The 14,117-nt window shown below is 45.4% G+C and overlaps 1 protein-coding gene across 4 annotated transcripts in view; it reads left to right on the top strand.

The window, feature by feature from the left end:
• The window catches only part of LOC140460232 (uncharacterized), a 37,488-nt gene extending 24,442 nt beyond the window's left edge, over nucleotides 1-13,046 (top strand). For 3 of the 4 annotated variants that reach the window (XM_072554657.1, XM_072554659.1, XM_072554660.1), the window contains exon 2: nucleotides 9,783-13,046. In XM_072554657.1, coding sequence (XP_072410758.1) covers nucleotides 10,186-11,445 — 1,260 coding nt within the window. In that variant the 5' untranslated portion in view covers nucleotides 9,783-10,185 and the 3' untranslated portion in view covers nucleotides 11,446-13,046. Of the gene's footprint in view, nucleotides 1-5,382; nucleotides 5,497-9,782 lie in introns of all 4 variants that reach the window. The other variant, XM_072554658.1, reaches the window with a different exon arrangement.
• The last annotated feature ends 1,071 nt before the right edge of the window (nucleotides 13,047-14,117 follow it).

Below are 14,117 nucleotides of genomic sequence, written 5' to 3' on the forward strand. Positions count from 1 at the left end.
TTGTGTATCCAAATGGCTAGTTCTCCCTGTATTCCATGAGATCTAACCTTGCTAACCTGTCTTCCCATGGGGAACCTTGTAGAACACTTTACTGAAGTCCATATCCACCGCTGTACCGTCATCAATCCTCTTTGTTACTTCTGCAAAAAACTCAATCAAGTTCATGAGACACGACTTCCTATGCACAAAGCTGACTATCTCCTTGTCCTCACAAAAAAAAGTGTAAATCCTGTCTCTCAGGATTACATCCAACTACTTGCCCGCCACCAATGTCAGACTCACTGGTCTCTAGTTCCCTGGCTTGTCCTTACCACCTTTCTTAAATAGTGGCACCACATTAGCCAACCTCCAGTCTTCCGGCACCTCATCTGTGACTATCGATGATACAAGTATCTCAGCAAAAGGCCCAGCAATCACTTCCCTAGCTTCCCACAGAGTTCTAGGGTACACCTGATCAGGTCCTGAGGATTTATCCACCTTTCTGCATTTCAAGAGATTCAGCACTTCCTCCTCTGTTGTATGGACATTTTGAAAATGTCACCATCTGTTTCCCTATGTTCTATATCTTCCATGTCATTCTCCACAGTAAACACTGATGCAAAATACTCATTTAGTATCTCTTGCAGCTCCATGCAAAGACTACCTTGGTGATTTTTGAGGGGCCCTGTTTTCTCCATAGTTGCCCTTTTATCTTTAATGTATTTGTAAAAACCCTTTGGATTCTGCTTAACTCTATTTGCCTCCCTGATTTCCATCTTAAGTATACTCCTACTGCCTTTATACTCTTCTAAGGATTCACTCGATCTCACCTGTCTATACCTGACATATGCTTCCTCTTTTTTTCTGAACCAAACCCTCAATTTCTCTTGTCATCCCAGTCTCTCTTTTCATAGTTCTTGCCTAATACTGTCAAAATTAGCCTTCCTCCAATTTTAAACTTCAACTTTTAGATCTGGTCTGTCCTTTTCCATCACTATTTTAAAACTGATAGAATTATGGTCGCTGGCCCCAAAGTGCTCCCCCACTGATACCTCAGTCACCTGCCTTGCCTTATTTCCCAAGAGCAGGTCAGGTTTTGCACCTTCTCAAGTAGGTATATCCACATACTGAATCAGAAAATTTCCTTGTACGCACTTAACAAATTCCTCTCCATCTAAACCCTTAACACTATGGCAGTCCCAGTCTATGTTTGGAAAGGTAAAATCCCCTACCATAATAACCATATTATTCTTACAGATAACGGAGATTTCCTTACAAATGTTTCTCAATTTCCCTCTGACTATTAGGGGGTCTATAATACAATCCCAATAAGGTGATCATCACTTTGTTATTTCTCAGTTCCACTCAAGTAACCTCCCTGAATGTATTTCCAGGAATATCATCTCTAATTACAGCTGTAATACTATCCCTTATCAAAAATGCCACATCCCCCTCTTCCCGCCACCCCCCCCCCCCCCCCCTTGCCTCCTTTTCTGACCTTCCTGTAGCATTTGTATCCTGGAACATTAAGTTGCCAGTCCTGCCCATCCTTGAGCCATGTTTTTCTAATTGCTATGATATCCCAGTCCCATGTTACGAACCATGTCCTGAGTTCATCTGCCTTCCCTGTCAGGCCTCTTACATTCAGCTGCATTTATTTAATGCATCAGTCCTACCTTGTTCTCTGCTTTGTCCCTGCCTGCCCTGACTGTTTGACTCGCTTCCTTTCTCAACTGTACCAGTCTCACTTTGATCTCTTTCCTCAATATTTCCTTGTTGAAAGAGAGCATTTACAAATACATTATACAATCAAGCAATCACTGTGGTTTTGTGAAGAGGAAATCATAGCTGACAAGTTTATTAAAATATTAATAAGCAAGACAGATAAAGGGGAACCAGAAGATGTAATATGTAGTTTTCCAAGAAGTAATTAGTAAGGTATTGTATAACAAGACTACTTCAGAAGATACGAACCCTTGAACCCACACTGTTCGGGGTATATATTAATGTTGATCAAGGATTAGGTAATGAGTTGATGGCAAGAGTTGAGATAAAAAGGGCATTGTCATAATGACACAGTGTAACTTGTGAAGTCCCATAGGTGTCAGTACTGGGGCCAAGTTATCGACAATCTGTATGAACGACTTAGATGACAGAAGTGAATGTACTGTTGCCTAATTTGCAGATGACACACAGTAGATAGAGGCAAGTAGTAAGGATGGCACAATGAGACCACAGAGGGATAGAGACAGGGTAAGCAAGTGGACAAAAACTCAGCTCTTGGATTATAATGTGGAAAAAATTGAGGATTTTGCACTTTAACCGTAAGATTAGGGGCGGTGACTATTATTTAAATGAAGAAAGACACTGAAACTGCAGAACAGACAAAATTGTGGGTCTTTGCATTTGAAAGACAAAAATCTCGCACCCAAGCTCAGCAGTAATCAGGAAGGTCTTTTGGCCTTTATTTAAAGAGAATGAGGGAAAAAATAGGAATGTGTTGTTAAAACTGTATAAGGTACTAGCAAGATCACACTTGGAATACTGTGAACAGCTTTAGTCTCCTTATTTTAGGAAAGACAGTTCCTAGAATGTTCAGGCGATTGATCCTGGACATGGGAGGATATCCGCTGGAGAGGAGATGGAGCAGGCTGAGCCTGTACTCATTGGAGTTTAGAAGAATGACAGAAGACCATGCTGAAAATTTCAGGTTCTTAGAGGTTTGATAGGGTAAACCCAGAATTGGTCCTGCCAATTTGAGAGCTTGAAAATTCAATGACTTCTGATTCTCACGGTGCTGCTGTGTTGAGATCACCTCAATCTGGTGCTGCAGTGCAGATGCCGATGGCTCATTGGTGAATAGCCTCACAATGTCAACTCAGCACATGGTCATTACATTACTGGATATACTGAGATCACATATGGGCTTTGCAAAAAGGGGAAGAATTTTTCCCTGTGGAATTGAAAATTGTTGACAACTGGTTGCAGCAATTCATGCAAACATTTGGTGCCTTTATGTGATATAGAGCTGGTCAAAAATGAAATAAAACATAAAAGGAGACTGCTTTAGTTGTGTCTAGGGCAGTCTGTACGTATGCAGATGCGTTAAAACATTAGCACGATCAAATAAGTCCACCTGAATTTGTGCCCACATATACATCACTAATTCTGTTCATCATGGACAGAGAGGGTATGTATATGCACTCCACCCATTTCAACCCCTGGCAGTTAGATGTCAATCATTGTTAGCTGATGCATCCTTCATGGCAATGCCTCCATCAGAGTACTCTTGCTCATTTCTCATACAGTATAAACATTTGTTCTGTAGTTAAGTTTATATTCTTGCACTCAATTGGGAGAATTAAGAGAAAATATCTGCAACATATTTGTTTGTGAACAGCTTTCAGTTGACTGATTTCAGTGGGCTGAACTATAACTGGGTTGGGGTTCATTAACATTTAATACAGACGTTGTGAACAGGGGTCCAACTTGTATGAGATTAACAGCAAAATCCAAACACTGTCATTACTGATGAAATCACTGATGGTTCAGCATGTTGGATAACAGAATGAATCCCTTCCCTCAGACATATTTAGTTAAATGGCCTCTCCCCAATGTGTATTTGCTGATGTTTAATGTATTGAAATGATTGTGTGACTACAGTCCTGCAGTAAGAGCACCTTAACAGTCTCTCATAAGTGTGAACACATTGAAGGGACATCAATGCCCTGGAATCTTTGACACTTTCCACATCTGGGCATTTAAATAATCGCTCGTCAGTATGAACTCCCTGCAGTTTCAGCAGCCTGGATAACACTCTCAGAGCAAGTAAAATCTGTTTCCCCGGGGTGTGATCCCTGGTGTCTCAGTGGGCTGGATAACCGGGTGAACTGCTTCCCACACTAAGGTCAGGTGAATGGTCTCTCCCTAGTGTGAGTCTGCTGGTGGCTGGTGAGTTCAAATAGACATTTGGAGCGAGACCCACAGTGGGAGCATCTGAATGGTCTCTCGTCATTGGGAACTTGCTGATGAGTTGGATGAATCAGTGAATCCTTTCCCACACTTAGAGCAGGTGAATGGCCTCTGGCGTGTGAATTCGCCGGTGTGTCAGCAGACCAGATGACTAAGCGAATCCCTTGCCACGCTCTGGGCAGGTAAATGGCGCCTCTGGTGTGTGGGTCCACTTGTGTCTGTTGCGGTCAGAAGAACACCTGAACCTCTTGCCAAAATGGGAGCACGTTGATGGGACATAAGATGGAGAAATCTCTGAATCCCTTCCCCTGTTGAGAGCAGATGAATGGTCTCGCTCGTATGAATTTGCTGGTGTATCCGCAGGCTAGAAGAATTAGTAAATCCTTTCCCACACTCGGAGCAGATGAATGGTCTCTCCCCACTGTGACGCTCTGGTGCATCTGCAGGTCAGATGAATTAGTGAATCCATTCCCACAGACACAGTGGGGTGAATGGTCTCTCCCCAAACTGAATTTGCTGGTGTGTCTGCAGGTCAGAAGAGTTTGTAAATCCCCTCCCACATTCAGAGCAAGTGAAAGATCTCTCTCCAGTATGACGGCGATGATGAGTTTCCAATTCAGATGGGAATCTAACTCCCTTTCTACAGTCCTGACATTTCCAGTGTTTCTCCTTGTTGTGATTCCACTTGTGTTTTGACAGGCCAGTGATCAGCTGAAGGCTTGCCCACACACAACATGTATTCTCCCCACTTCCCACTTTGAATGGCGTTTTTTTCCTTTCATGTTCAAAATTTCATGATGTTCAGGTTACGATAAAATGAACTGATTCCATCAGACTTTACTGTGATCTTTGATCCAGATTTCCTGATTGCAAATCAATCCTTCTAACCGCTTGTAAAATTGATTTAAAACATAAAATAAGTAATTGAGAGACAACCTGCAAAAACATGCTTGGTCATCTGCCCAAACACCTCTTTAAGTGGCTCAATGTCAAATGTCACTTTTTCACACTCCTGTCAATCATCTTGGGACATTCTATTATAATGAAGATGCCGTACAAATACAATTTGTTGTTGTTGATTTGGACATACTTTACAATTTGTTCATCATTGCGAGGTGAATAACCTGTCACTCCTCACTGAACAGTAACCTGGGACCAGCCTCACTACGTGGACTGCAGCAGTTCAAGAAGATCAAACATCATCATCTCCACAGGCAACTGGAGATTGACAATATCTGCCAGTATTGTTGGTGAAAGGGCTGAGGAGTGGGGTGAGCTGATCTTCCCTTATAGAGCATGATGGGCTAAATTATCCAAATTCTGTGACTCCATTTAAAAGTGGACTTATGCTAGAGGCTAGGGATCACCTTCTGTATCTAACACTTCCCCCTGGTATAAAGCAGCTCATTGTTGGTGTATCTGTGCTTCCAGACTCAGTGATGTGAGAAATGCCAACAACAAAATAATAGCAAAATACTGGAGCAGCTGAAATCTGAAAAAGGAACAGAACAAGCTGGAATAATTCAGTGTCTGTAGTGAGAGAATGTAAGTGAATGTTTTAGTCAGCTCTGAGTACTGACAATTCATTCATTATCACTTCTGATACGTTTTGGCTTATTTTCCATCTTTATCACTATGGCCTGGGTGACACCTGCTTCTTCATGTCGTGCCTGTGTGTTTAAACTCATACTCCGAGCAAAGAACTACGAGTTGACTCTGATAAACAATAATATTCATTTATTGATCACAATTAATAATTGAATAGTAAAGTACGCTGTCAACTAACAATAAACTACATTATGCTTTAACTCAACTTTGTATGATCGGATACCACCACACTAGACCTTAGCCGGGCTCCAGGTGTTGATGATGTTTTCTTGTTCCGATGGTCTTGGGGGTGGGTATTCCCAAGTCACCACGCTGAGTGGGGTTTTGTGACGATTCTTCTCCTTCTGAGTCTTCGTGCCCTTTTGGGAGGGTCCTGAGGATCTGCCAATGGGTTTGATTACCCTGATCGATCAGACTTGGTCAGGTGTTGGCACACTGATGGCAGGTGGCTCTTAGGTGTCCATTATGTTGGTGCTGGATGCACATAGCCTGCTCGAAATAAGGGTACTCGGTGCCTCAGTGTCTAGTGAATGACTCGATGCTCCCGATTGTCCTGAGGGCGATACTCCATTGTCCCATTCAAGTCCAACTTCAGGTGTGTGTTGCAGGGTCTGCAGCTGTCCAGTTTGCCTGTCTAAATTCTGCAGCACGTGGATTGACAGTTTAGACAAGGTTGGGTTCTGTTTCCCAGCACGTTCTGATCATTGTCCATCTTTTGGCACTACCTGGTAAGTTTATCATTGTGCATTATTAGTTCATTATTTTGGGTGGCCTGTCCAGCCACATTGGAAAAGATAGATGCATTTAATTGTCACATTAACCAAACCATAATACATTATTAACGTGTGGGTTTCCTCTAGTTTCCCCTCTCAATCCAAAACTAGAACATTACAGCGCAGTACAGGCCCTTTCGGCCCTTGATGTTGCGCCGACCTTGATGTGGAACCAGTCTGAAGCCTGCCTATCCTACACTATTCCATTTTCATCCATGTATTCATCCAATGACCATTTAAATGCCCTTAAGGTTGGTGAGTTCCATGCCCCCTACTACTGAGTAAAGAAACTACCTCTGACATCTGTCCTATATCTATCACCCCTCAATTTAAAGCTATGTCCCTCGTACTAACCATCACCATCTGAGGAAAAAGGCTCTCACTGTCCACCCTATCTCACCCTCTAATTATCTTATATGTCTCAATTAAGTCACCTCTCAACCACCTTCTATCTAATGAAAAGAGCATCAAGTCCTTCAGCCTTTTCTCATAAGACCTTCCCTCCATACCAGGCAACATCCTGGTAAATCTTCTCTGAACCCTTTCCATAGCTTACACATCCTTCCTATAATGCAGTGACCAGAACTGTACACAATACTCCATGTACTGTCACGCCCGAGCTTTCTTCAGCTGCAGCATGACCTCTTAGCTCCGAAACTCAATCCCTCATCCGATTAAAAGCTAACCCACTGTATGCCGCCTTAACAACCCAATCAACCTGGGTGGCAACTTTCAGGGATCTATGTACATGGACACTGAGATCTCTCTGTCCGTCTACACGACCAAGAATCTTGCCTTTTACTCTGTGCTCTATTCCTGTTGGTCCTTCCAAAGTGAATCACCTCTCATTTCTGCATTAAACTCCATTTGCCACCTCTCAGCCCAGCTTAACTATGTCTCTCTGTAACTTGCAATATCCTTCAGCACTATCCACAACTTCACCGACCTTAATGTCATCTGCAAATTTACTAACTCATCCTTCTATGCCCTTATCTAGGTCATTTATAATGATCACAAACAGCAATGACCCCAAAACAGATCCTTGGTGTACCCCATTAGTAAGTGAACTCCAGGATGAACATTACCTATCAACCACCACCAATTTCTGATCCAAACTGCTAAATCACCCTGAATCCCATGCCTCTGTATTTTGTGCAATAGCCTACCCTGGGGAACATTTGATAATGTCTGACTGGAAACCAAATACCCCACATCAACCGCTTTATCCTCATCCACCTGTTCAGTCACAATCCCAAAGAACTGAATAAGTTTTATGAGGCACGACCTACCCATCACAAAACCATGTTGTCTATCCCTAATCAACTTATTCCTCCCTAGATGATGATAAATCCTATCTCTCATAACCTATTCAGCATTGTCTTGACTCCCCTTCTTGAACAAGGGGACAATATTTGCTATTCACCAGTCTTCTGGCACTACTCCTGTAGACAATGATGACATAAATATCAAAGACAAAGGCTCTGCAATCTCCTCCCAGGCTAGCCAGAGAATCCTGGGATAAATCCCATCCGGCCCAAGGGACATATCTGTTTTCAGAAGTGCAGGTTCGGGTGAATTGGCCATGCTAAATTGTCCCATAGGGATGTGTAGATTAGGGTAGATTGGCAGTGCTAAATTACCCACAATGTCCAGGGCTGTGCAGGTTAAGTGCATGATTCAGGGGTAAATGTAGAGCAATAGGGCGGAGGGGACTGGGTCTGGGTGGGTTACCCTTTTGGAGGGTCAGTGTGGACCCATTGGGCTGAGTGGCCTGCTTCCACACTGCAGGGATTCTGTGGAGGGAAAGGGATTTTTGCAAACTGTGCTCTCCCGTTCTGTGCAGGCATGGTGCGGGCCAGCCTGCCAGTCATCCAGAGCAGGTGCAGTGTGGGGGCCTGCTGTCAGCCTTGCCCCGCCCCCTCGCTCCATTGTTGATGTCACAACGTGGAAGTGGCCCTGTCAGTTTGAGTGAAACTCCTCATCCTGGGAGGGGGAAGGGCAGGGGGATGCTGCAGAGTCTGTTCATTCATAACTGGAGTGAATCCAGGGAGGGAGCAGACTCTACAAACTCAGGCATGTGTCTTAATTACTTGGGTGAGGTGGGATAGAAGGATAGAGATTGGGGAGCGGGAGATATCTTTTCTGTTTTTATTTTTAAAATGCACCCAATTCCCACAAATAAGTGCAAAAGTTACAAGTACAGCACATGCAGTATTCCTCATTGCAGCTTCAAGCCGGCTCCAAAGCTTTTGCATCCTCTGTTCTTCCTCTGCCTTGGCTCTAGAACATTCAGCTTCCCTCCCCCATCCCACGATATTGATGCTTCCAAGCTGACACTCAAAAATTCAGTTTGTAATGATCACAAACATTCTTTCCCGGTTGTCTTTTGTGGGGTTTGAAAACTTTCCCAATCCTCTGAGTATTGGAGTCGGGAGGTTATGTTGCAGCTGTACAGAACATTGGTTCGGCCACTTTTGGAATACTGTGCTCAATTCTGGTCTCCCTCCTATCAGAAGGATGTTGTGAAACTTGAAAAGGTTCAGAAAAGGTTTACAAGCATGTTGCCAGGGTTTGAGCAGAATAAGCTGGGGCTGCTTTCCCGAGGGTACCGGAGGCCGAGGGGTGACCTGTTATAAAACTGTTTATAAAATCATGAGAGGCATGGATAGGGTAAATGGACAAGGTCTTTTCGTTGGGATGGGGGGAGCCGAGAACAAGAGGGTAATACGTTTAGGGTGAAGCAAGAAGGGACCCAAGGGGCAGTTTTTCATGCAGAGGATGGTGTGTATAAGGAATGAGCTGCCAGAGGAAGTGATGGATGCTGGTAAAATAGTGACATTTAAAAGATATCTGGATGGGTGGATGAATAGGAAGGGTTTAGAGGCCAAGTGCTGGCAAATTGGAATAGATTAGGTTTGGATATCTAGTTGGCATGGACAAGTTGGACTGTTTCTGTGCTGTATACCTCGGACTCTGGCTTGCCATTAACGTTTGTCACATCTGTATGTTCAGTTTCTCTCTGGTGTCAATGCCTTGATGTCTCATGTCCATTTCATGTCTGGTTGTTTCTCAAGAATCTGCAAGGCAGGTTCATCCTGAATTGACTCCCTTTTGTTTTGCTTCCCAAAATCAGAGCTGCTGTCTCTCCGCAGTATCCCAAATGTCGTGAAAGATATTAACTTTCAGGTGGAGTTATCCAAAATTCAAAGAGATGTCAATTTGTCATTTTTGCTTTTCTGTCCCTGCAGCACCCTGAATCAGCACCTTCAGCAGAATTAGAGTGGAGTGAGAATAGAGGGAGACAGAGAGAGAGAGAGAGTGTGTGTGTGTGGGATGGTGCTTCCAATTTTGTGGAATAACAGAAGAAAAGAATGTTCTGCAGAAAGTAGAATTGCTTGTTCTGAATTTCTATCTTGGACTGACAGTGACATTTTTAACCTCTTTTTGCAGAGTATTTGAAAATCTGAAGACGGAAGTTTCAAAATCAACAGATGAAGGGCTCATACCCAAAACATTGACTCTCTTCCTCGGATGCTGCCTGACCTGCTGTGCTTTTCCAGCACCGCATTTTTTGACTCTGACTCTCCAATGTCTGCAGTCCTCACTTTCATGTCAATGTCTGACAGTCACTGAATCCATCAGGACTGCAACGATTTTCATCTATGATTCTATGAGAAGCAGCAAGGCTTTTTGGTTCCTGTTTCAGTACATTTTCAAACTCTGGGACTAGATGAGAGACTCTATAGTTGCAGTGCCCTGAATCTGGAGCCTGAAACAGTTGTACGGCCCAGGAAGAGGAATTCACGGCAGGGAGAGGCTCTATACCTGTTTGTGTGCGGCTGAAGCTTCAGCCATGGAGAAACCCGAGGAATCCCGCCCCGTGGAGAAACCGTGGAAGTGTATTGACTGTGGGAAAGGCTTCTGTGTGCCATCTGCCCTAGAGATTCATCGGCGCAGTCACACCGGGGAGAGGCCATTCTCTTGCCCTGAGTGCGGGAAGGGCTTTACCCACTCCTCCCACCTGCTGGCCCACCAGCGGGTCCACTCTGGGGAGAGGCCCTTCAGCTGCCCTGAGTGCAGGAAGGCCTTCAGCAATTCCTCCCACCTTCTGCGACACCGGCGGGTCCACACGGGGGAGAGGCCCTTCAGCTGCCCCGAGTGCGGGAAGACCTTCACCGAGTCCTCCCACCTCCAGACCCACCAGCGGGTCCACACGGGGGAGAGGCCCTTCAGCTGTCCCGAGTGCGGGAAGGCCTTCAGCAATTCCTCTACCCTGCTGAGGCACCAGCGGGTCCACACGGGGGAGAGGCCCTTCCATTGCCCTGAGTGCAGGAAGGGGTTTACCCATGCCTCCACCCTTGTGGCGCACGTGCAGGTCCACACCAGGGTGATGCTGTTCTCATGCCCCGAGTGCAGGAAGGGCTTCAGCCAGGCCTCCCAACTGCAGAAGCACTGGTGGGTCCACACAGGCGAGTGGCCATTCCCCTGTCTCGAGTGTGGGAAGGGCTTTGCTGTCTCCTCCGAGCTGCTGCGGCACCAGCGGGTCCACACGGGGGAGAGGCCCTTCAGCTGCCCCGAGTGTGGGAAGACCTTCACCCAGTCCTCCTACCTCCAGACCCATCAGCGGGTCCACACGGGGGAGAGGCCCTTCAGCTGTCCCGAGTGCGGGAAGGCGTTCAGCAATTCCTCCAGCCTACTGAGGCACCAGCACGTCCACACCGGGGAGAGGCCGTTCTCCTGCCCTGAGTGCGGGAAGGGCTTTACCCGCTTCCCTTACCTGCTGACCCACCGGCGGGTCCACACGGGTGAGAAGCCCCTCAGCTGCCCCAAGTGCAGGAAGGGCTTCACCGAGGCCTCTGCCCTCCTGGCCCACCAGCGGGTCCACACTGGCAAGCGGCCCTTCCCCTGCCCAGAGTGCGGGAAGGCCTTCAGCAATTCCTCTGACCTGCTGAGGCACCAGCGGGTCCACACCGGGGAGAGGCCGTTTGCCTGCCCCGAGTGTGGGCGGAGGTTCACATTGTCCGGCAACTTGCGGAAACACCAGCAGGGACACCAGCGCTCCCAAAGATCAGATTCTGCCAGTGACAATGCTCTGGGTCACCCCCCAGACTGAACCTCCTGACCGTGGGTGTGGTGTGGGAGAGTTGGTGGGTTGTTTTTGGTTTCTGCTGGACTGCATGCATCCTACCCCCTCCCTCTCCTCCCCCAAAAACCCCACAGTGGCTGAGTGGTGGCACAGTGGTTAGCACCGCTGCCTCACAGTGCCAGGGACCACTCTGGGTGTGACTGTCTGTGTGGAGTTTGCACGTTCACACCCCGTGTTTGTGTGGGTTTCCTCTGGGTGCTCCAATTTCCTCCCACAGTCCCAAGCTGTGCAGGTTAGCATGAACTGGTCAAGTTAAATTGTCCCATAGTGGATGTGTAGGGCTAAATGTAGATTAATAAGGTAGGAGAATGGGTAGGTTATTTCTACCACTTCCTCTGGCAGCTCATTTCATATACACACCACCCTCTGCATGAAAAAGCTGCCCCTTAGGACCATTTTAAATCTTTCCCCTCTCATACTAAACCTCTAGTTTTGGACTTCTCCACCCAGTGAAAAGATTTTGACTATTTACTCTAACTGTGCCCCTCTCATGATTTTATAAATCTCTATAAGGTTATCCCTCAGCCTGTGATGCTCCAGGTAAAATACCTGCAACTTATTCAGCCTCCCCCCTATAACTCAAAACTCTCCAACCCCAGCAACATCCTTATAAATCTTTTGTGAACCTTTTCAAGTTTCACAACATCCTTCCTGGAGACACAATTTTGCAGGTTTACAGTGATATGAACCAGTCTTGACCTCCTCAAAACATTCTAAACAGGTAGCCCAGACCCAACTTTTTTCATTGTTTTCGGCAGAGGTTTCCAGGAGTGATGCAGCTGGTTAAACCACTTGGCTTCCAGGAAAACAACCAATATTTATTTACATGCCGTCAGGAAAGGAGCTGTTCCAATTTCCTGCAACATTCCCATAGACACACCCCTTTGGCCAAACACAGTTGAAACACAGGTTCTTACAGGAGAGATGTGAGAGAGAGAGTTAGCCAGAAACATGTATTGAATCAGGGACTCTTTCCCCCAGCAGTTTCAGACAGACTGCTTGTTAAAATCCAAACCAAACCTGGGGGGGAAAACAAATGGGAGATCTGCCCTTTCATTGTATGAGTGTTTTGGAAAAGAAATTTCAAACCCTTTTCCCTGATTATTGTCTCAGCCAGTACCTGTTAGCCACTTGCAAAGTCTCTAGTCCAAGGTGAATCGTAACTTCTACCTTTTACAGCCCCTCTTGGAAAAAAATTGCTATGCCTTCAAGAAGGGGGCATTTGTACAGAGCCCCTTCGTTAGAAGTAAGAGTCCTCAGCTCTAGAGAGAGAAGTTGGCTCTCCTAGTCATCTGTGTATTAGAGAAAGCATCATTTAAAAAAACAGACAAGGGCATTCCTGACAGAAGATTTGATGGACAAAGACACTGAACATTCCAGAAGACACGTAATATGGCTGTAATCAGAAAGACTAAATTCTATTTTTTTTTGTTATATCATTGGGACTCTTATTTATTGGAACAGCACACTACAAGAATCATCTTTTATTCCGGTATAGTGAGTAGTTAGAAGGCATTTGTTTGGGGTGTTCACCGTTAGAGTTGGATAAATAAATTACTTTTTGTTGATTTTAAAGTGTCAGCAATTTATTTTTATCACTAGAGCAAGTTACACTACTTTTCATCCTAATTTTACAGATTATAGAGCAACCCGCTCCTCTTTGGGTGTTTCACTTTGAGATCTTGGTGGGGATAGAGTGCGGCCGTTGCTTTATGACAGTATTGACGTGACATCGTGCTGAATATAATGGAGACAATATTAATCCCAGTCTCTCACTCTGGTTGTGGGTGAATCAGCTTAATTTTGTTACTGTCTCAGAAACCACACAGAGAATCAACTGCTGAAACAATGATTTACACTTTATTGCATGTAGCAATCAAAACTAAAACCCCTCAAGTAAGAATAAAGAAATTTAACAGCCCAGGAACAGGCCCTTCGGCCCTCCAAGCCTGAGTCGATCCAAATGTACTGTCTAAATCTGTAGCCCAGTTCCTAAGCATCTGTATCCCTCTGCTCCCCACCGACTCATGCATCTGTCCAGACGCATCTTAAATGAATCTACCGTGCCTGCTTCTACCACCTCTGCTGACAACGTATTCCACCACCCTCTGTGTGAAGTACTTGCCGCATGTATCCCCCTTAAACTTTCCACCTCTCACCTTGAAAGCATGACTTCTCATTACTGAATCCTTCACCTTGGGGAAAACGCTTGTCTCTATCCACCCTGTCTATACCCTTCATGATTTGGTAAACCTCAATCAGGTTCCCCCCTCAATCTTCTTTTTTTCTAATGAAAATAAACCTAACCTACTTAACCTCTCTTCATAGCTAGCGCCTTCCATACATGCTTGTGGGCATGTGTTATGCTGAATGGTCTTTTCCACACTGTTGGGATTCTATGATCGTCTGAGGCCTTTTCATTTCCTCGGGGTGGAATGGTCATCTACAAAAGGACACCGGTTCAAGGCGAGAGGGGTCAGTCTGGGGAGAAGTGGAAGGGAAGGTTTTTTCACAGAGGGGTGGTATGCACTGGTAGTGGAAGTAGGCACCTTAGCAATGTTTAAGGCGTATCTTGATTGATAAATGAACGGGAGGCGAACAGAGGGATAGAAACCATGCATGGGCAATAAATAGCAGGT

This window comes from Chiloscyllium punctatum, chromosome 36, assembly GCF_047496795.1.
Source record: "Chiloscyllium punctatum isolate Juve2018m chromosome 36, sChiPun1.3, whole genome shotgun sequence".
Classification (NCBI taxonomy): domain Eukaryota; kingdom Metazoa; phylum Chordata; class Chondrichthyes; order Orectolobiformes; family Hemiscylliidae; genus Chiloscyllium; species Chiloscyllium punctatum.